Source organism: Carex rostrata, chromosome 25, assembly GCF_964058835.1.
Source record: "Carex rostrata chromosome 25, lpCarRost1.2, whole genome shotgun sequence".
Classification (NCBI taxonomy): Eukaryota; Viridiplantae; Streptophyta; class Magnoliopsida; order Poales; family Cyperaceae; genus Carex; species Carex rostrata.
The window spans coordinates 3,151,121-3,174,138 of record NC_135942.1 but is presented as its reverse complement, the minus strand read 5'-3'; the positions used below and the strand labels follow the sequence as shown (position 1 = coordinate 3,174,138).

The 23,018-nt window shown below is 34.9% G+C and overlaps 4 protein-coding genes across 5 annotated transcripts; 2 read left to right on the top strand and 2 right to left on the bottom strand.

Moving 5' to 3' along the window:
• Positions 1 to 215: 215 nt before the first annotated feature.
• Positions 216 to 5,649, top strand: LOC144576324 (ABC transporter B family member 28-like). The gene is made up of 16 exons (XM_078326663.1): positions 216 to 642; positions 1,023 to 1,210; positions 1,323 to 1,346; positions 1,460 to 1,561; positions 1,650 to 1,740; positions 2,024 to 2,124; positions 2,237 to 2,287; positions 2,406 to 2,534; positions 2,963 to 3,025; positions 3,111 to 3,357; positions 3,615 to 3,763; positions 4,152 to 4,241; positions 4,332 to 4,466; positions 4,572 to 4,628; positions 5,142 to 5,198; positions 5,287 to 5,649. Exons 1-16 carry the CDS (start codon positions 240 to 242, stop codon positions 5,521 to 5,523), a joined length of 2,124 nt encoding a protein of 707 aa, XP_078182789.1. The 5' UTR covers positions 216 to 239; the 3' UTR covers positions 5,524 to 5,649.
• A 646-nt stretch (positions 5,650 to 6,295) lies between these two features.
• Positions 6,296 to 7,841, bottom strand: LOC144576311 (ubiquitin-related modifier 1 homolog). The gene is made up of 4 exons (XM_078326643.1): positions 7,711 to 7,841; positions 7,527 to 7,605; positions 7,283 to 7,365; positions 6,296 to 6,787 (listed from the first exon to the last, which is right to left on the bottom strand). The coding sequence occupies exons 1-4, from the start codon at positions 7,731 to 7,733 to the stop codon at positions 6,670 to 6,672; spliced, it is 303 nt and encodes a 100-aa protein (XP_078182769.1). The 5' UTR covers positions 7,734 to 7,841; the 3' UTR covers positions 6,296 to 6,669.
• A 3,102-nt stretch (positions 7,842 to 10,943) lies between these two features.
• On the top strand, positions 10,944 to 13,775 carry LOC144576234 (uncharacterized). Of its 2 annotated transcripts, none has more exons than XM_078326540.1 (3): positions 10,944 to 11,311; positions 12,186 to 12,404; positions 13,057 to 13,775. In XM_078326540.1, the coding sequence occupies exons 1-3, from the start codon at positions 11,059 to 11,061 to the stop codon at positions 13,428 to 13,430; spliced, it is 846 nt and encodes a 281-aa protein (XP_078182666.1). In that variant the 5' UTR covers positions 10,944 to 11,058; the 3' UTR covers positions 13,431 to 13,775. The 2 variants fall into 2 exon arrangements, with proteins under 2 accessions (XP_078182666.1, XP_078182667.1); XM_078326541.1 differs by having other exon boundaries at positions 10,968 to 11,311; positions 12,192 to 12,404.
• A 4,967-nt stretch (positions 13,776 to 18,742) lies between these two features.
• LOC144576327 (uncharacterized) lies at positions 18,743 to 21,974 on the bottom strand. The gene is made up of 4 exons (XM_078326669.1): positions 21,443 to 21,974; positions 20,648 to 20,884; positions 19,576 to 19,793; positions 18,743 to 19,157 (listed from the first exon to the last, which is right to left on the bottom strand). The coding sequence occupies exons 1-4, from the start codon at positions 21,653 to 21,655 to the stop codon at positions 18,983 to 18,985; spliced, it is 843 nt and encodes a 280-aa protein (XP_078182795.1). The 5' UTR covers positions 21,656 to 21,974; the 3' UTR covers positions 18,743 to 18,982.
• Positions 21,975 to 23,018: the final 1,044 nt, after the last annotated feature.

Below are 23,018 nucleotides of genomic sequence, written 5' to 3'. Positions count from 1 at the left end.
AGGAGTGCTAGAATACAAGCATCATGGAATTATCATGGAGTTACAAGTATACAAGCATCAATTACAAATTAAAATAAATTAAAAAAAGCCTGAGATGCCAAGAAAAAAAAATAGCAAGTTTCCGAAAAAAATTATCCAAAAATAGCAAACCCAGTAAAACGAAAACGTTTCCCAAAAGAAATTAATAATATAAAACGAAAAGGAAAACACAAACAAGAGCGCACACAGTTTCACTTCACATGGCTTCCTCGCTCTCTCACCTCCTCTCCTTCCATTGTCTCTCTCCTCCTCTTCCCTCCCCCTCCGTTAATCTCCGTCACCCCTCCGTTATCCTCCGTCGCCGTTACTCTTCTCTCCTTAGCTCCTCCCCTCTCCGCCACCGCCACGTCATCACCCTCTCCCCTTCCTTCGCCTATGTCTCCGCTCCCGCATTTGACCCGGACTCGATCAACAGGTCTGATGAGGATGTGGGGCCTGCGGATCAGTCTATGTTGCTCGGCCAAGAGTTGCTCGGCCGAGAGAAGGCCATCAGTTGGGGGGTAATTTGGTCTTTTCTCGCGTGTCACAAGCTGAGAATTGCAGTCTCTCTCGCCTCACTCGTTGCTTGTTCCATTTGCACTCTATCCATGCCTCTATTTTCTGGTTCTCTTTCTCTCTCATTTTGAAAAGTTTTATCTCTTGTTCTCGTCTCCTCTCTGACGTGCACGTGTATGTACTTAATGCTATACAATGCTTAACTTGTTAGGATGATAATTGGTCAAATACTTTGGCATATTTATCAACCTGCATTAGTAATATTAGTCCAGAATTGGTACCACAACACACCATAAATTCTTATTTATCATTCTGGTAATTACCAGAGATTATATTTTATCTTTTTCCGGGTTCTTCATCCAATCATGGTCCATACTGGTGTGTTTGGGTCAGCAACCGGTATCATTAATGTAGTGTCTTTTTTTAGAGTGCTGGTTCTTATTAATGTTCATTTGTGAATTGTAACATATTTGGAATTGTTGAAACAGGAAAGTTTTTTGAAATATTAGTCGGGAGAAGGTCAGAGTCCCTATGGAGCCTTCTTTCAAAAATTGGGGTTTTGTATGCGCTTGAACCAATTTTTACCATTATTTTTGTTATAAATATGACTATCATCTGGGAGAATGTCATGGCGAGTTTGCGGGCCCAAATTTTCGGGAGAATTTTAGTTCAAAAGGTACAGCTTGTTAAGCTAGAAAGAAATATATATATATATATATATCGTAGCAAATAAGTACAGAATTTTTGTAATGTATAATACTAATTGTTTTCTATTTTTTTTATTGCAGGTGGAATTCTTCGACCGTCATAAGGTACAGGGTGAATATCGCCACGTGATATATCTTTTATAATCTTAATGCATCCGGTGCATGAACAGGCATTAGTTTTTACTTTAACAATAAATTTGTTGTTTCTTGGTACATAGGTTGGCGAATTGACTGGTTTGTTGACCTCTGATTTGGAAGCGCTAAAAACTGTAGTCAGTGACAACATCTCAAGAGATCGTGGTTTAAGGGCTACTTCAGAGGCATGCATAAGTTCACTCCATCTCTATTAGACCTTTTGTACTTTTAACTCTATAAAAATGTTCATTTCTAATTTATTAAAATGCACAGATAATTGGTACAATAGGGATTCTCTTCACATTATCAACTCAACTTGCACCTGTTTTGGGGCTCCTAATGGTCTCTGTTTCTGCTTTAGTCGGTATAACCTTTTTTGTTTAATTCTTTTAGTACCCCTTTGTTATCAATGCAATAGGTCCCCTCCTTTTCATCATTGAAAAATAATGATCAGTTTCTTCTAAAAATAAAAATAAATGCCCCTCCTTAAGTTGGATTCAACACCCCGGTATTTGCAAAATGAAAAGATTGAGGACTGTGTCGGATACTCTGCAAACTTAAGTGGATAGGTAAGGACCATTAGGTTGGTAGCTCTTACATAGTTTAATAAAAAAACTAGTTGATTTACTTTCCTATTTACCGAATAGCTATTTTCAAGAGGTCAACTGTCCCGACTTTCAAGTCTCATGGAATTGTACAAGCAAGGTTATCAGACTGTGCAAGTGAGACATTTTCTGCTATCCGTACCGTAAGACTATTCCAATTTCCAATCTTATTCCAGCTCTCCAACTTATTCATTGTTTCTGACTTTCTTCTCTCTCTTATTCTTGTTTTTTTTTTTTAAATAAAAATTGCTACAGGTTCGGTCATTTAGCGGTGAAAAGAAGCAAATCTCCTTATTTTCTAATTTAGTAGGTTCATTTCAAATTCTGTTTATATTTTATTAGTTTTTCAAATAGGGCAGGGCTTAAATACATTTGTAAATTCACATAGGATATATCTATCTTAATTTTTTTTTTCTTCTATCAGGTGAATGCCTACCAAAAAAGTGGTACAAGGCTTGGAGCCCTTAAATCAGCAAATGAATCACTAACTAGAACGGTGGTGTATATTTCTCTTATTGCACTCTATATTCTCGGTGGGGCCAAGGTCAAATCGGTAATACAAATTCTCTCTCTCTCTTTCTCTCACATATATTGCTTTGTTGCTCGGAGTATTATTCAATTTGATTTTTGTTGAAACTCCAATCAGGACAACAAGAGTGGTATTTTGGTTTAAAAAGCATCATAACTCGAAAGCACGGCCACAGCTGGGACCTGGTCTCCCACCTACAGTATTTAAAACTAACAGGCGCCAAATATAGGATTCTAAACATAGCAGAAAACATTAAATTTTTTTTTTTAGTGAATTATCACACCTGTTATTGGTTCTCTCCCAAAAATTAAAATTATTTTGATTTTTTTATGATTTTGATAAATACTGTGTTATCGGTTTACTGGCTTTATCCCTGAACATAGGTACCACTTCTATTTTTACGAATCTTTGTTATGGAAACTCTATTACTCCACTATTTATTTGTATTGTAGGGAGAATTGTCGGTTGGAATTATGACTTCTTTCATTGGCTACACTTTCACCTTGACTTTTGCCGTGAGTAATAATTTTTCTATAACATTTATTACTCCATTTCTATGCTATCATTGTAAAATAAAAATTAGTGAAATATAATCTTCAGGTGCAAGGGGCAGTGAATACACTAGGTGACCTACGCGGGACCCTGGCGGCTGTAGAGAGGATAAATGGTATATTAGCTGCTCATGAAATCGATGATTCCCTTGCCTATGGATTGAACAAAGAACTAGAAAATTCAAAAATTGAAAATTTGCATAGAACCAAGGGTGCAAACGCACATTACATGGCGGCTTTGAGATCTGGCAATAGCTGTGGCAGCTTTGCTTGGTCGGGTGATATCTGTCTTGAAGGTCAGTCCTTTGCTTGTTGGATTTCCAAAAAGAAAACAATATCCAATAACTCTGAAAAGTTCAAATAGAGACTTACGGTAAAACAGGAGGAAAACAATTGCATCACTTACTACGGTGTTCTGTTTAGTACCTGACTGATTGCTGATACAGTTATGACTGTTACAGTGGTTTTGAATGCTCATATTAATAGTAATTGTTCTTATCCAGTACATAAGCAACTTTCCCTGAATTTTGGTTAAGTTTTTTATATTTTACAGATGTCTACTTCTCTTATCCACTGAGGTCAGATGTAGGGGTATTAAATGGCCTAAACCTTAAACTTGAGTGTGGGCAAATAACTGCACTAGTGGGACCCAGTGGTGCCGGCAAAAGTACAGTTGTGCAGCTTCTTGCTCGGTTTTATGAGGTAAACTAAGAAATTTCCTTGCACCTTAAGCACCAATATGACCAATTATTTGCAATACCTGTTTCTTACTGAAAAGGTGAGGTTTGGTATCAAGATGCACGAGTACCTTCAGGGGGTTTGTTAATTTTGGTTGTATTGCTGATGGATATTGTATGTTTGTTTTGTTTCATACAATTAGCAGGTGGTATGAAATTACCACTTTTCTTGTTCTTCTTTTGTTGTATATGAATAGTAAAAAGACGACAATACTGGTTCAGTGAATACCTGGTAGGTTTATTACCTACTAATTTACAAAAAAAAAAATGATTTAGGATTTATATTCCAGGCATTATAATTTAATTGTTAGTTATTTTAATTTAAGTATTTGAAAATATAACTCTGCATGAAGCCTACAAGAGGTAGGATAACCGTGGGAGGAGAAGATATAAGAACATTTGATAAAAGGGAGTGGGCTCGCGTTGTCTCCTTAGTTAATCAGGTTTTTACCCTCTTAGATTTCACATAATTTCTCTCTGCAATTTACTATCTGTGGATATACCTAAGGCTTATTTGTTTAATTTTGATCAAGGATCCAGTATTGTTTTCGGTATCAGTAGGAGAAAATATAGCATATGGTTTACCAGATGAAGAGGTATCCAAGGACGATATCATTAAGGCAGCTAAGGCTGCTAATGCTCACGAGTTCATCATCTCTCTCCCTCAGGTCTGTTTTAGAACTACTGAATCATAGTCATCATTTGGTTTAACAGCAGTTCGGGTGGGATGTCCAAGTCTCAAATTTTAATTGAAATATTGCATGTATTTTCAGGGTTATGACACGCTAGTTGGTGAAAGGGGAGGCCTTTTAAGTGGCGGGCAGAGACAGGTATTGAAAACATTATCAGCATCATACTATGATATTTCTTTTTACTCTTATTATTTGTTGTAATGAATGAGGCTACGGTACTATACATAGCGCATATTGGTCGGTACTATAATTTAATATTATCATTTAAATGTCCAAACGGTCGATCTGAACCGTTCAATATGACCTCCATATGAAAATGTACTTGTGAATCAAATTTTCCATTTTTTTAGAAATTATTTACTATCTATTTAGATAAGTAGAAAATCACTTGATCTAAAGATTCTAGACTATTCATAAGTAGTGATTTTCTACCTATCTAAATAAAATAGTAAAAAGATACTAAAGAATATGAAATTTAGTATGCAAGTCCATTTTTATATTGAGATCATGTTGAATGGTTCAGATCGGCTATTTGGACTTTGAGAACGAAGATATTGATCCATAGTTAGGACCAATCTGCGCTGCGTAGTACCATAGCCTCACTCTTGTTGTAATTTATCATTTGTTTCTAAAATACATGTTTGATTTTAGAGAGTTGCAATTGCACGGGCGATTCTCAAGAATGCTCCGATCCTTATACTTGATGAGGTTAGAGATCATCTTTCTTGCTTCATATATATAAATTCTAAAAAGGGTATTTTAGTTATAGAAACTTATACGGAGCAATGGAATGCAGGCAACAAGTGCATTGGATGCGACTAGCGAGAAATTGGTGCAAGAAGCACTAAACCATTTGATGAAAGGGAGAACCTCTTTGGTTATTGCACACAGATTGAGCACTGTGCAGAATGCACACAAAATCGCTCTTTGTTCAGAAGGCAAGGTTGCTGAGTTGGGAACTCATCTCGAGCTCTTGGCCAAGAAGGGTCAATATGCATCGCTAGTTGGTACACAAAGGCTAGCATTCGAGTGAAATACTAATTTGGTATGCAGCGTAGTTTGTCTGCGAGTTTTGACTTATACATAACTGTCATACGGGTAGAATTTTGTAAATGCAAAAAAAAAAACAATTGGAAAGAAATAATATAGATTTGTATCACTCTTGTTTTGCTATACATTTGCATGATTTCAAATGTCCCTAAACCTTCTCATAAATTTCAGATGTAACGATTATTTAACAATCTTTTGGTGATATTTATGCTGACAATTTTGCAATAAGAACAGATTTATTTAGAATAAGAAATGTGAGATAAGTGAAAAGAGAAATTTGCAATAAAGGACCTAGATTATCCATAATTGCACAAGCCAGCTACAACACAAGTTGTTGCAAGTGCACCATAGCAGTTGCAGAAACTCCACTAAATTGTAGAAGAAACAAAAACATATGCAATTTGTTGTAATCTGGCACCATTAGTATTCACAGAAAACATGATTAATTAATGGAAAATAGCAGAATTTATAGAAAGTTCCTTTTATAAAATTTTGTTGGACTAATATTCTAAAGAAACTATAGGTGATAAATAAACTAGCTTTTTCAAGATGCTTTTAGGCTTCATCTTGTGTTGTACCACTCCAGTAGTGCAACCAGACTAACTGTGCTAGCGGCCTACTAACAGAATAAACCCCTTTTTGAATCCTATGCAACATTTAGATAATTTTCTTTTTTACAGTAGTCAGGTAATGCAGAGCTTCTAGTGCAATTTTAGATAAGAACAAATTAACAGGTACTTCTCTGCCACCGGAGCTTTGTTATAAAAAAAGTGCCTTCAATACTGAAATCACAAGTACATGTAAATATTACAGGACGAAATTATAAAAATGGAGAAATATTTTCACTTGACTTTTCATATATGATATCAATCACAACAAAATCCAGTGCACATATGAGTTCTCAGGCCAGCACAAACTGGTAAGTTTTTAAAGTCAGATTTTCATGGAAGCTTCACCAACATGAAATTCTGAAATTAGCAGATGCTGATACAACATAAGACATTACAGAATCCTCAGGAAAGAATTTTGCATTGTTTTGGTCAAGGCACCTGGCACCTGAACTATTTCATAACATGAAAAATGCTTCTCTCTTTCATTCATTCATAAAATAAATTTACACCACTAGATTCTAGCCACCGTGTAATGTGGAGATAAAAACAATCACATCCTTCTCTTCTAGCTCTGCATCGAGATTACCGCATAGTTCCCAATCGCAATCATTTATTAGTACTAGAACTCCAGGCCTCCTAAACAATTAAACAAGAAAATAAAAGCAGGTTCAATCCACAGGTCTATTACATCAGTTTAGTTGAGATATTGCTTGTTATTTGAGGTATATTATATATAGGATAGTATTTTGATTTGAGTGAGACTGTTGTGCATATTACAGATTGACCTGTGCTATGAAATTGTACTTAAAACCAAATTTTATATTTTTTAGAATTTTTTTTATTATTTCTTTAGATAGGTAGAAAACCACTGATTTTTGATGGTCCAAAATTTTCAAATCAAGTAATTTTTTTACTTATCAAGAAATCTTAAAAATGTAAAATTTGGTCTGGAAGCATACTTTCATATGATGATCATGTTGAGCAGGTCAGATAGAATGTTTGGTTTTTAAAGACGGAGATATGAGTCCATAGCATGGGCATTGTGTAATATGCACCATAGCCTCACTCTTTTGATTTTGAATAACTAGACAAACTGTTATTCAATATAGTTAAATGGATATGGGTACATACACAGAATCTCCTTTGATGAACATCTCAGGTCTCTCCTTGATCAAATTTCCCTTCACCCATGACAGCAAATCACGCATAGTAACCTATTAATCCAAAAGTATTCTCTTAGAAAGATAATGAGAGGAATTAGCTTATTGTAATAAGCTAAATATTGTGAAACTTTGAAATTTTCTCTGAGGAAATTAACTTAATAGTGGATAAAAAAAAAAAAAAAAAACTTTCTCAGAGGAAATTCGTTCAACACCTTATCTTCACTAGATTTTGGTATCACATCAACCTGATGCAGCTTCACAGATTCCTTTAGGAGAAGTTCTAATCCACCACTGGATCAAATATTTCCAGAAAAAATAGAGAAAAGAAACAGACAAACAATTAAGATTACTCGTCATTAAGGGAAATCTGTTTTATTGAGTGAGAGGAGAGAATACCCGAATTCGAGAGATAAACGCATCGTCCTGGATCGGTGCTTTCTCTAGATCAGGGTTTTTCAGAGAGGAAAGGGGAAGAGGTAAAAGCGGGGAGAAAATAAAATCAGTCTAATGTGATTGTTTGCCTTTTTCATGAATAACCTTTTAAATGTCTGTATTCAGACTTATAGTACGGTGAGATTTTCCAAATTCGATTTGGATTTTGTCTGAAGAGCTTTGGACAAACTTTATCTAAAGTCGAGCATGAACCGTCTGATCTAAGTTGAGATTTGTGTGAACTGATTGGAAATTTGACAATTTAAATGGCTCTGTGAATTAAACTGTCTGTGCGAACTCTAATGCAAATCAGACAGTATAGGCTTCGACATGAATGGTGATTTGTCCAATGCTTTTTGGACAAAAACCCCACCCTTCCAAATTCGCCTTGCCAAACTTCTTAGGGCTCGTCTCCAGTACCCATTCAACGAGTTTCAATCTGGATCGTCCGATCAAAATTAGAGCAAATCCAATTCAAATTTGTAATGTACGGACCCCTTTAAAATTAGGAAGAACAGATTGAATTCAAACTCAAAAATTACCGATTTTTTTATTAATCGAAAATAAAATAAGAAATATTGGGAAAGGGTATCGTTTTGCTGGAAAATCGAAATATAGAAAAAACGGGATGGTTTATCCCATTCAGTTACAGTGTTTGGACGAGATAAACCATCCGTCCAGATTAGTGCTATGTTAATATCCCTAAACAGAAAAAAAAAAATCTTGGACGGGATAGATTATCCCGTCCAGCACTATAGCATTTTTTTTTTGTTTGGTTTCATCTAAGAGAATGAAAACAAATTAAAAGAAAAAATACTACAGTGCTGGACAGGATAATCTATTCCGTCCAATATATATATTTTTTAAGTTAAATTACTAATTAGGGTCTAACTTAATGGGACGGGGTGGTTTATTCCGTTCAGACACTGTAGCTGGACGGAATAAACCATCATGTTTTTCCTATATTTGATTTTCCAGCAATTTCCAATATTTTTTATTTTATTTTCGATTAATAAAAAAAAATCGGCAAAAAATTATATTACCTCGTGTGATACGAATTCGATCGTGATCACCTCACATCCAATCCAGCCCGAAGTGAATGTAAAATTTAGTTTATAAGTTTTTAGGGTTTTAAACCGAACCGAACCGAAAAAGTTTGAATTAAATTATTTGATTTTTCTGTTTGAATAGATATATTCGGTTCAACTTTTTATTTAATTCAGTTTATATTGTTTGATTTAATTTGGAAACCTTTTAAAAGTAATTGGACCGAACAGACATAACCCAATTCTTTAATGGAATCGTCATATAGGCAGAGATGAAATAAACCAATTTGGGCTTTAGGTGAAAAAAAAAACAAGAACAGCTTCGAGCTTGCTGTGAAATAAAAGAAGTGAAAAATAAGAAAGAATAACATTGTCTTTGGTCTATAACACTTGGACAATTAGTCTAATTCCGATTGAATCACTTTTAATATATTTATTCTTATGATTAATCTCTATTTGGATTCAATCGAACAAATCAAATTTTACTTATATAATTTCAATTCAGTTGTTATTCGGTTAATAATTTTTATGAAGTCAGTTCGGTTCTACTTTGTAAAACAAAACTAAAACTTTAACTTAACTATTTTTATTCTGTTCTAACGGACCGATCCGCCCCTATAAGTTTCATTATAATTAGGTAATTCTTAAGTTTAACGACATTTTGACAACTTTATGTAATAGCAATATTTTAATAATATAAGTATTATTTTAAGAAGAATTATAAGTATTTATTCTATATAAGGTCTCTGTTAATATAAATTTACAGAATATTGAAGACCTCAAAATCGTTAATTTTAAAATTTTTGTTCTCCACATCAGTCAATTACTAATTAATACTTCAAAGAATCCTTTACAAATTACCTATTTGTTAAACGCTATCTTAGGCAGTATAAAAATTTAGATCTGCATAATTTTGAATTTGTGTATATTATTAGCCAGAAAAATATTATATTTAGATATTACAAAAATACAAAGTAATCGTATATGAAAAAGAAATCATTTCATAGAAAATGTAAAAATTGCATATTTGTTTTAGCAAATTGCCCGGAGGCTTGTATCGTTGTACACTGGTATTCATTATTCGCACCTTACATTTATCTGTGCGTAAATACAACCACAGAGCAACCAAATCCAATTCCAATCGGTCTCGGATCCAAAGACTTACGTGTGGTCCCCACATCTCCCGTCGTGCGAACTGGTCCACACCCGTGCTTCGCCAATATATTTTTATCCGGTCATAATAATCATAACAATTTCTCATTTATCAGGGGCGAGAACATAACTTTACTCCTTTTCTTTTATGACAATAACTTTACTCTTTGGTTAAGTTCGCATCGGAAAACTACTCTCGACAAAGTGGGATCCATCCGGAAGGTGGTCCACCCATTAAATGCTCACAGTAAATACTAAAATATCCTAGACCAGGTCTTTATGCACCTGAAATGCAAAAAGGATGAGATTCCAACATTTAGTTAGCGGCAGTCGTACTATAATCCCGGTGCCTGTGGTCCACCACCATACTATTTGCCACTAGCTGGAAACCGCCCTAGGCCCGGTCTTCGAGCACTTACTAATAATGTGACTCCTGCGGGCCCCACACAGAGTAAAAGCACCTTATATGAACCGGGTCTACAGAGTCCGAATATTTTTAGGTAGGCATTAGTAGTGCGTCGGTGTGGCCTGCTCTAAACCCCTGACAGTGTTGCCAGACTGTGTGATTCTTGGAGTATGAACCTGTCAGGACCTGCTGCACATTGTTATGCATCAATACTTGCGCAATAAATCTGTATTTGGGTTCGATCTTTAATACCGATTAAACACGTAATTCTATCGCTACACCAGGTGTTAATATACCGAATTTCTTTCTTACGTCAATCGACCCCTCAATCCCTTAGCAGTAAAACGAGGCATACTGTAAACCGGGTCCAATAAGAAACCATCGCTTTAACGCGACCTGTATCGAAGTCCAGATTCCCTGCGGTAACAGACTATTTGTGTTTATATATGGACCGTCCGATGATAATCCGGACCGGATGGAATGAAAGGGAGTACTTTAATAATCGTGCCAAAACAGATCGGACGGTTTATATCTAAACTCCAAATTTCTGTTACCTCAGATGATATGAATTCCCTGTATCGAGGGGTCTCTCTTCTCTCGGCTGCCAAACCTGGCCCTTTCTCAGATCACTCATTTCTTTCTCTCTCCCCCCTCAAAATTTTCCATTTTAATTTTATTTTCCCCCTTTTTTTAACTTGAAACACGCTCATGGCTGAGGAGGGAAAAATGTCCCCGGAAAAAGAAACTGAAAAAGAGAAAGAGGAGGAAGAAACGGAGGGGAAGGATTCTAATTCTGTCCCTACTGCTGGAGATGAGAAACGAGAGAAGGGGGAAGGTACGAAGGGTAAAGAAGAGGAAACTGAAGGAAATAATCCCACCCCTACCCCTGCAGAAGGAGAGGAAGGAGGGGAGGAAGCGGAGGAGGAAAACCAAGCGAACGAAGAGGCTGATTCCGATTCAGGTTCCTTTTTGCTATTATACCCTTGCAAAAACTGTAATTTGGGATTTGAATCTCCGTAATTATATCTGTGGGCTCATTAATTATTGGAATCTTCTTTGGCGGTTAAGTGTTAGTTTCAGTTATTTGAGTGGGTTTTGCTGTAATAGGGCTTCTTTAATCCCCATGCTGTGGAAGTAATTCTATGACAAGTCAGAACCTTGGCAAAATTTTATTATTTGATTCTTATGTGTTCCCTGGAATTATATTTGCCAATTAGTTTGGTAAGGTTAGGGGGGGTATCTATACGAATTTCCAATTTTTTTCCCAATCTAAAGCCTCCTAATTTGCCCATGCAAAATGATTCTTTATTTTTCTTTTTTGCAAATGCCCTAGGCAAGTGGGTTTTTCTCTGTAAACCATACTTCAGTGGGGTACTAAAATGACCCTAATTCATTCCAATCAACTGTTAACTCAGAAGATTGAAATTTAAATGATAGTATGATATCACAAATTTTTGCTGGGGCAATTGCTTAGGTAAGATCCAAATTTCAGAATGGACAAATGTAATAGGATGGCACAGACATTTGCGGGTAATTGCTTAGGTAATACAGGGATTTGAGGATGGTTCAGAGCCCAACATTTCATTACACAACTGGTCAGGTCTTGTGCTGGTATTTATGTAATTGCACAAGTCTGCTGCTATTCTGGGTTTCAAGAGCTCACGAGTAAATTAGGCTCGGTGTAGTGCTCGTATTGGTACAAGGTTTGACTTGTATTCAGACACTTGGCATATGCTACTTTCTCCTATGCTGTATTTCGGAGCAAGTTGAATTTGCAATGCAGCATAGAGACAAACTTCCATAAATTGTTGTTTTTATTAGATATTATTGTGCAGTAACAGTGACGGTAGCAGCGGCATTACCATATGCGGATGCAGTGGCAGGTGTCAAAGCTGACTTCTCCATGCCGCAATTGCAGGAGTTGGAACAACAGACTTTGATATATCGGTACTTGGCTGCGGCTGTACCAGTACCGACCCACCTTGTCTTTCCCATTTGGAAAAGTGTCACCACTTCCTCTGCCTCTGCTGCGGGCCCCGAACAGTTCCCCACTTGTAATATTTCCTTCTTTTTATGTCTCTTGAGTGTGCGCATGTGTGGATTCTGCTTAGATAATAAATTAATCTTGCCACGGTGAGTGCAACTTTGAAGTAGCAAATTAGCTAAGTGCGTATATACAAGTGTTGAGTTCTTGAGGGCATATATGCAAAATTAGACACTGCCAGTTTGTTAGATTTTTAGTGGACCCTGCAAACATCCAACTCTCTATATACATAAATCTAAAGAAGGATGTTAGTATTGTTAGTGGCTCACCACATCCTCTTTCATTCTTCTGTTATGATCTTTTATGCATGGGTCACAAATGACTGTGTATATCAGAGTGCCACAAAAGGATTAAAAAGGAAAAGAAATATGAATTTTCATGACGGTTGAAAACAAAATTTGTGCATAGTTATAACTTGCAGGTTTGAGAGCTGGTGTACTTTTTAACTTGTCTAGGTTATCACTAGTTGTCTGGCTATGCTATACCAATTTCAGTATTTGCATACATAACCCTATAATGGTGCTTACTACTTGGAAAAATGTGTATTCTTTTGAACTGCTGTTGTGTACTAAGCACATTTATCACAGAGAAGTACGGAATCAAAAATAATTTTTGATTTGGGATGCATTATTTTAATATTTCCCCCTCTTGATTTCTGTCAGTGCTGGGACTGGCAACATTGTGCCTTGATTTTGGCAAGAGTCCAGAACCTGAACCGGGACGTTGCCGTAGAACTGATGGTAAGAAATGGCGATGCTGGCGCAATGTCGTACCAGACCAGAAGTACTGTGAACGTCACCTCCACCGTGGCCGGAAGCGCCCTATCCCGGTTGAAATTATCGATGAACCTGAAGATGCTTTGCCTGCTTTGCCAGTACCACCTGTTGCCGGTGCCACTTCAGCATCAGCTGAGAAAGGGACAGGTGAGGGAGGTACTAGTAGTAAGAAGTCCAAGAAGGAGAGAGTGAGTAAAGCTGCTAATGACCCACAGGTGGCTGTACCAGCTGCTGCTGCATCAGCTGTGAAATCCAGCTGATGAAAGAAAGGGTTTTTAGAGTTTGTATTTATGGATTAGGGTTTGTATTGTGACCGACGGCACTAGGCATGAGGATAACATGGAGGTGTTTCTGATTATATAGCCCCATTTAAGGGTGGGGTTAAAAGTTAAAACATTATAAGGGGTTTTATTTTTTGTTTTGTTAGGGTTTTAGGTGTTGTAGGTTGGAAATGGCAAATTGTGTTTCCATATGGACCTACTTTTATCTCTTTATGTATCTCTTTAGATCAATGTAGTTCTGTTGCAATATGATGTACTAAAATACTGGTAGGCAAGGAGACGCTTGTTGAAAAATAACAAATGAAGAGAGAATTCTGCTTTTAATCTTCTGCTGAGGTTCTTTTATGCAAATCGGTCTTAATTTTGATTACATAACATATATTGTGTGTTTGTTTTATGATCGTTTATTATGTTGAGCATGATTACACGTACTGGCGTTTTAAGTATAGAATCATCAAACAACTCGTAGTCCCTCTGTTTTCCCATAAGGTTGTTCAAATTAGAGAAAATTTAAGTATTAGTCCTCCAATGTATTTAAAAAAAAAAAAAATCAAATTAAGTCCTACTTTCAATTGTATCAAATTAGTCTTTGAACTTTATAAATATATAAATAAATATATGTGATTTTACTGTTTTTTTAAAAGAAACTAAATCAGTCCTTTCATTAATTTGTTTACGGATGTAGATTAATTTATTTGATACACGGATTTGGGTCTATCATATGGACATTCGTGAAGCTATTTCTGCCAGAAGCAAGTTTACGAAGCTTAATTTTATTATATATGAATAATTATAATGAGCGTTTCATATATGATTTTGCTTTATAATGTTTCTCGACCAAAACTAAATAATATTTAGTGTTGTTATAATTAATTTATACTTTAAAAAAAGGAAAATTAGATCCATGCCACTTCAAAACTATGAATTTAGAAAAATGCCAACCTAAAATTCAACTTTTGCTAAATGCCACTCCAAAACACTGATTTTCAGAAATTTGCCACAAATACCATACTATTATACATTTGTAAATAAACAATATACAGTAAAATTGAACTGACCAAAATAACCTTCATCTTCAAAATTTATTTTTGTCTTCTAACGTGATAAATCTATTTTTCTCTGACCTTTTCTCCGTTCAATTTGTGCCGCGATAAACCAGTGACTCCTCTCCTTAACGCAATAAACCAGTGCCTCCTCTCCTTCTACCTTTTCTCCGTTCAATTTCTCTTCTAACGCAATTTCCACGTTTCTCAATCCGTGGCGATGAGGATTCCTTTTCTCCAACCCTAAACCTCGCTTCCTCTCCGCTCGCCTCCTCTCCGTTCACCTCCACCTTCAGCCTGCCTCCTCTCCGCCGTCTTCTCCATTCCGCCTTCCTCTCCTCTCCGCCCTTCCTCTCCTGTGAACATGGATCTATCTTGGGTACCCAGTGGGTAAGCATTAAATTTGTATTTCAATTTGTATGAACTGTTAGTTTGCAATTTGTATTTGATAGCATTAAATTGCATAGGCATCGGTTTAGATCGATATGCTTGATTGTATCTCAAAAAAATCGGACTTAATTGAACTGCTTTGTTTAGAAATCCATAATTCATGTTCACTGTTCACTGCACATTAATATTTACAAACATTAATTGCTGGCTACTGACAACAATTGTTTCTATAGTGGCCGCAAAAGTGAATAGTCTTCAAGTAATTCTCTCTCTGATAGTGTAGCACTCTCGTTCTGAGGGGTCCATAGCACCTCAACAGCTTGCCAAAACAAAGTCATCATGAACTAATTTATACTAACAATATGTATCACATACAAGCACCGTATGAAAGCACAGTCAGTTTCTCTTGATACTAATAGACTAGTATGTGATACTTCTTAGGTCTCCTTTGCAAGTTGTACCTGATATTGTACAGCACTTGCAATATATCATCAATATTCCTTCTGACTAACTCATTACATGCTTTAAGGGCCTTAAAAATGTGAATAAATTGACAAGAAAATCGGACTTAATTGAAATGTCACTGTTTTTTTTTTTTTTTTGAAATGTTCAATGTTCAATGTTATAGTTATATTTGGTAATCTAATATTAATTCTACAATTTTGTATAGGTATGACCCGGAAACTGCGTTTAGAATAGAAGTTAAGATTGAAGCATATTGAAACAAGCAATGTCACAACTCCTAATTCGCTAAGAGTTGGAGCATCAAATGCCTTTACTGTTTTTATTTAACCTATTTGGTTCAATCTGACTTGGTCTTAGATCATCAATTTCAGTTGTTTTTGTTGAGTTGATGATGCTCATGATGAGCATGTACATATGTTCTAGTATTTATTCCAAGCGTCCATGATTTTTACAATTTTATTTCTATTTTTAACTAAGTGTTATTCTAATATGTTGACTTTATTAGGTTTTTTTTTATCAGAGAAGGGTTTGATTATTAAATGTGATAATTCTTGGTTGTCATTTGCAAATAAGGTTAAAATTTGTCTGTAATTTGTGAATAGCTGTTGATAGCCCATTTCAAGAAGTAGTGTATTATGCAATCACATTTCGTAACTGGAGCTGTTGATGAGGTTTTCCTTTGTTGGCAGTATAAGAAGGCCGTTAAATATCACTCTTTGTACTTGGTTATTATCCAAGCTTGCCACCTAGAGTCAATAATACATGTTAAGAGAGTAACTCTTTCATCAGATCTGTTAAGAGAGTGACTAGTTATAGAAAAGAGAAGAATAATACATGTTGAGAAACAGTAACTCTTTCCACAACATTCTAAAATTAATACATACTTGTTGAGAAAAGAGAAGTGACTAGTTATATAAAAAAAAAAAAATACAAGTAATTAAACATTACTTGCATGTTATTGCAATAAATATACCAATCATCACAAGCAAAATCATAAAAATCATAGCAACAAGAAAGTTAATCTGCTTCGCTAATGCAACAAGCTAGGGAGTTTGATTATTGATTTCTCGCATGTCGTCCAATTGAGTTTCGTTTATGCCTCGTACTCCTCCCATATGAAATGCCTCCGAACCCCTACGCAATGTCACAACTCCTAATTCGCTAAGAAATGCCTCGTACTCGTTCTCCCACATGTAGAACTTGCATTTTGACATCCGCTTTAATTTAAAAAACATAAAATAAAAAACAATTAGAAATGATGAAATGATATGAAATGATTGTTTAGTCATACCTGTTGCTTTCACAACAACAAATTAAGATGATAGTTGAGACTTGAGATTATGATTTATTCAAAAGATTATGATTTACAATTTGTTTTGTCCAATATTATTCTAGACCTGTTAATTATCTTTTAAAAAAAAAATATTTAAACATGGTAGAAGAATAGAAGATACAACTGTTTTTATTTTGGTTTACAATTTTATTTGGTCAACTAAATCCCTACCAAATAAATATGGTTCCATCAATTTTTGCCTCTAATCTGTTTGACAAGTGTGTTATTTGTTTGGTTTGGTTATAAATTTTCATTCTCTAAAATCAAACAAAACAAAACAAAACAAAAGAGTAGTCCTCTTTTTAGATTAATTCAACCAAATCACTGAAATGCACATTAATTATTGCTTCATCTGTCTCCCTCTAAACTTCCAATTCATAAAACTAACTTTTAGATGATGATAATCAGTACATAATACATCCAAATTTAAAAACAATTTCAAGTAAAACAGGTCCATAGATAAAACCAGTATACTGAATCAGAAAAAGTATATAGAGTGAAGACAATCATTCATATCTTGTCTAATTTGTTGTTGTGAAAGCAACAGTATGACTACAATGGATCTATTTAAACATATTCCCTTAGATCCCTCACCCAATGCTCAAAAAACAATCTACTGAAACTACATCAACTGAGATCGTCAAAACCAGTACCAGTATACTGTTCACCTCTTCAGATCGTCAGAACCAGTACCAGTGGCAGTACCTTTTACATCAAAAGGATGGATCCAAATCCAACTGACTTGGCAAGGCCGCCTCTTCAACTGACCTTGTTATAAATTTTATTTTTTAGCACAATTCGCAAATACACAAGAAATTGAGATTAACGGTGCCGTTTTATTAGCCAAGCATTTGTAGAACACCGACTGGGAGGCGAGACGAGGCGAGGCGGACGACATCGACTGGGAGAACATCGTCTGGGTGGCTTCGACTGGGAGGAGAGGTTCAACGGGAGAGAGGAGACGAAGAGAGGAGCTCTCCTCGTCTTTCTTGGAGAAGAAATTAAAGACGACGGTGAAAAATGGATCTGTGTGGGTATTTCTCGGATGGACCTATTAGGGGTATAGAAATGAAAGGGTGAGGGTATTTTTGGAATATATAAAAAAAATACTCAAAATACAATATATTTTGTTTATTTTTTATTATATTACAAATGTATAATAGTATGGTATTTATGGCACATTTCTGAAAATCAGTGTTTTGGAGTGGCATTTAGCAAAAGTTTAATTTTGGGGTGGCATTTTTGTAAATTCATAATTTTGAGGTGGCATTTTTCAAAATAAAATCATTGGATATAATCTACATCATTTTAACTATTCACATGTAAAAAATTATGACATTTCAATTTTATTTTGGTTGCAATCAATAGTTTGTAAAAAACGTACTAATGTGGATAATTTTTTGACGTTGATTTTTTAACTTATTGATTCACATAAAAACAAAATTGAAATATAATAATTTTTTATGAGCACATAGAGAAAATAACATAGATCACATATATTTGGTTTTATCTTGACTTTTTAAGTTTTAAATTTTGAGTTATTAAAGTTTAAAAAAAATGGAAATATAGTGGTGCAGAAAAAATGAAGGCATTTAAATCCTCCTCTAAAAAAATACTTTGGTTCAAATTTTGTTTGAACTAAGGTTCACATTCTTTTTTTTTTTTTTTTTGAAAGGCTTGGTAGTAAACGAAGGTTCATATTCAGGTGACAGACTGAAGTAGTGAAGTCCACATGTTAAAATAAGCTAATTCACAAAAAGGTCCAATGAAAGGATTAAATTAATATCTTTAGGGAAGGGGAGGTCATTTTGAAGAGAATGATATAACTGTCATTTTATCTGTTATTAGTGATAATATGTATTTTTAATTGATTAAATTAAGAAACGAGAATATTAATAAATTAAGTTTAGATGGAAAAATAGCTTAATTTAAAATGTATATGGAGAAATATCTAAGAGAGAGGGAGACTTGGTCTACTGTCATGCCAAAGGTTTCAAAAATAGAAGACTTGAAGCCACCGACAAGGTTTCAAGAGAGAGAAAGAGAAGCACATACATTCATTCTGTAAAGGCATTTCACACCTCATTCACCCAAGTAACACATTTACAAATTTGGTTTGTAGATACAGATTGCACTAATCCGTTTAATGTTCCCACCGTTAAAGAAAAATATAGAACAAAAAAACTTATCCCCCTATTTTTCTCTTTTCCTCTGCAACTAACAACACTACTAGAGATTTGAACCATCAAACATACACAAAAACCAAGTATAACCTCTATGACATGAAATGGTTAAAGGAGTTAATTATGCTCCTCCTCTAATTGGAGACGCTGGAGGGCTTTCTTTGCATAAATGGTTATTGCAGCAGTAGAAGTGGCAGCAATAATAAATCCGACTACGTTGTATATTATCTGATCCAATGTTAAGAATGAACCCTGATTTGTTGCCTCTGCCAGACTGTATATTAGCTTACCACTGCTCACAAAATACAAGCACAATGGGAAAATTGTTAGCATATATTTTACCAATTCTTTCCTGGTTGAGTTAGTAAATGAGGGCAAATTGATTTAGAATAAATGCTAAATTTCATAAATTGAGTGTCTGATCAAAGTAAAATCAAGGCTCGTTACAAACTGAATGCCTTGAAAACAAGTACTTGCACCTGTTTTAGTAGGAGCATCAATTGAGTTTGGCACCAAAATTATAACTTACTGAAGCTGTTGTTGCACGACAGAGGGCCTAAGGCCACAGTAGACAAAGAGGATGTGTAACTGTACTTTTACGGACATTATAGGACTAATTTGTGTTTAACAACACAAATGAATTCTAAATTCCTAATGAATGTTCCAGTGCACAACCAAAAGAAATATTAAAATCAAACTTGAGTACTTACGTGTATATAGTAATGAAGGTTTCATGTATTGTTCCAACCATGGAGCCAACAATATACGGGCAATATCTTACGTTCGTCGCCACAGAGGCATAATTGAATACAATGTACGGAAAAGGGGAAATGCGAAGAAGTACAACTGCTCTAAATTGATGAAACCAGTCTCCTTCACCAGCTAATCTGACAATAGCTGCCTGCTTTGGCCATTTCTCTAGCCATGCCTACAAAAAAGAAATTGGTATTAGAAAACAAAGGAAGTTACAAGACTGATTATCTGGTAGATATATAATGCATAAATCTATGGTCTACTTCATATATCAATCTCAAGTTTACTTTTAGAAAGGTGCCAACATTTGGCACCTCCTTCCTCAGTCATGCAATGAGAGAAGTGGGAAAGAAGGGTGTTTTCAACTTATTTTAGAGAAAATTGGGATCCAAATGCAAATTTTCAAGGCAATGTTTCCTACAGAATGAATTTCCTGTTTACCAATACAAAACTTCAAAACCATCCCTCACAAGTGCTTGTAAAACAAAAGGTACCTCCACCGCAGAGCCTAGTAAATAAGACATACACTGTCCTATATTCCAGAGAACAAGCAAACATTTGTACTTACCCTCAAGAGAAGTTCAATTTACTCCATATTATCACCAGTAGACCAGTAAAGGTCGGATGAATGAGAAAGTCCAGAATTTTATGGATTTTTGAACTTTTAAACAGAAGGACATAGGGTTTCGATATTAGTATTCAAATTTGAGGATTTGCTAGTAAACATAAACTTTCTCCAAAATTATAATTAAATGTAGATATTGGCCTAACAAGGACCCTATATAATATAAAATAGACATGCAAACTAACAGTATACATTACTACAAGGAGTACCTAAAATACCTAAATCTACCACTCTTTCATAATTGCCAAAACGGCGAGAACGGACATTTGGGCACTTTGAAGCAATCTTCCAAGGCTAAATAGCAAACTTCTCATTGTTTAGGGTTACCTTTTGGTATTTTGTAAGATGAAACAGTAATATCAGCATCAAGAACTAAATAGTAAATTAACTTGTAATAATCTTACATGTAATCTTTGGTGAAAGAGAGAGCCAATGAAGTAAGGAAGGGACACCCCGATGCTGATTGCACCTGTTATTATCAAAAACCCATACCCGTATCCAAATGCCATGCCTGCTGTCCACATGCAAGGAGATGATGGTAATAGAAAACTTGGGAATAAGGCGATGCATGTGAAAAGCACTATAGCAAGCACTGGCCTGCTAAACGTTGTCTCTTGCCATTCTATGATCGGTACTATAACCTGAAAAATCAGCACATATGTTATGAAGATAAATTTGAAATAGACTTAGTACGGTAAAATAGTGGTTCTCTGATCATAAGATTTAATTGAACTTGATTTTGTCACTGCGGGCTGTACAATTATACATCAATTTACCCTTCACAGAACCTGATTAGCTTAAAATCGCCCTGATTTGGCAACAGAAGGTAATTTTGGAAACAAATTAATGGCAAGAGAATATTTATAATACTCTCAATGGCTCGCATCATCTACAAATCTTGGGGCAATCTAAATTTGATTGGGATTGAAAATTGGAATCAGCTGATTTCTCCCAAACCATGGATTCTAATTCCTTAGTGGATTTGAACCTACACCATTAACTCAGAAGTGCAAAGCGATTGATCAAACTGTTTATTTAATGACACTAGAAACAAAAAGAAAGTATCTAAAAGAATAAGATATTCGAAAATTATGGGTTCTAATTTAAACCTATTAATGCTAATTCAAAAGCAATAAAGCAAGCTTCGTTTTTAAAATGTAAACAGAAACACAAACAAAAGAAGTATGTAAAAATGTCACCTTATTAATTACTATGGGACCCCCGAAAAACAAAATAACCGCACCGGCGCCGATCAAAAAGAGGGATATAACAGCGGCCTTGATCCACCACCAAATCCGGTAACATTTCTTCTGATCTTTCAATTGTAACTCAGGTTGCACCGAATCGCATTGCGAGGAGTCGCAATCTTGTTGTAATCTCACGTAATGCCCGTTCCCATTTTCAATCCCCATTCTGAAAAATTTCCCCAAATCAAAAGGTCATGTCGATCAATTGAGAAATTAATCTCGAATCCAGCGAACTTAGGGGCGGAATTAAGGGATTGAAAAGCGAACTCTATTTATCGAGGTGAAAAGTTTGAAACCCTAGTATTTTGGTGGTTGTAGAGAGAGAAAGAAAGAAAAAAAAAGGTAGAAGAGAATCAGAGATGAGGATTTGTGCAGTTTGGTGATATTTAGGAGAGAGAAACCGATGAAGCCGATGCTGTGGGTTGGCGTGGAAGCTTGAAAGGGAGAGAGAATGCCTATAACCTCTTTTAAGCCAAATGCAATTCGGTGAGGTCCAAAATTGAAAGGATGTAAAAATATTACCGGATTAAAAACTAAATTCGGTATTATTTATCGAGTTTGGCTAATATAACATTATTGTCATTTTAGCCTATATAATACTAACTCTAAAACCTATCAAATTGACTTCGAACGACTAATCCAAACCGTTCAAACCGATTTATATTATGAGTGATGCGTTTACATACAATTTTTTTTATATTTTCGAGTTATTTTAGTATCAAATCAAGCGGTAAAAATATTGAAAAATGAATGTATTAAAATTAACTTAAAAACTCACACATTTGACCGCTTGACTTAATACTAAATGAATTCGAAAAGTTATAAATTTTGCATGTAAACGGACAACTAATGAAGTAGATCGGATTGAACGGTTTGGATTTACCGTTTGAAGTCGATTTAATTGGTTTTAGAGTTAGTGTTATATAGGTTGAAATGACACTGATGTTATACTAGCCAAACTTTTATTTATCATATGGAAATGTAATCAATTTAAAAGATATCAATCTAATTATTTTATTTTTTTGTAACTTTTAATCGGATTTATGTTTTTATGTTTAGGGTTTCAATACATTTTTCATATTCTTTTTCTGTCTTGAAAGGAGGTAAAAATATTAAGGAAATATGTTTTAGAAAATTACCTTTTTATTATAAATATTTTGTCACATTTGACATTGGCATTGAAAGAAACGGCTCCAAATAATGAATATATATGTGAAAATGTAATTAAGATTAATAAGCTTTTTTTATTTCCTTTCTTATTTTGTACAAAAACTCTTAATTTTCTTATTAATATATTTGTTAGCGACAGTCTTTGCCGCTAACCATAAAAAGAAATAAAGATTGATAAGCTATATGCTAGGCATATCACATCTAATTATTTTATTTCTTATTTTCATTTTTTTTTTTTAAATGAAGGTTTGATGGAGAGAAAAAATAATGTTTTGAATTCTATGTTTTAAAAATGTTGTTGGTGATTCTGAAAACATATCTGGGACAACTTTAAGAGAGACATAGCAGCATCGTCTAA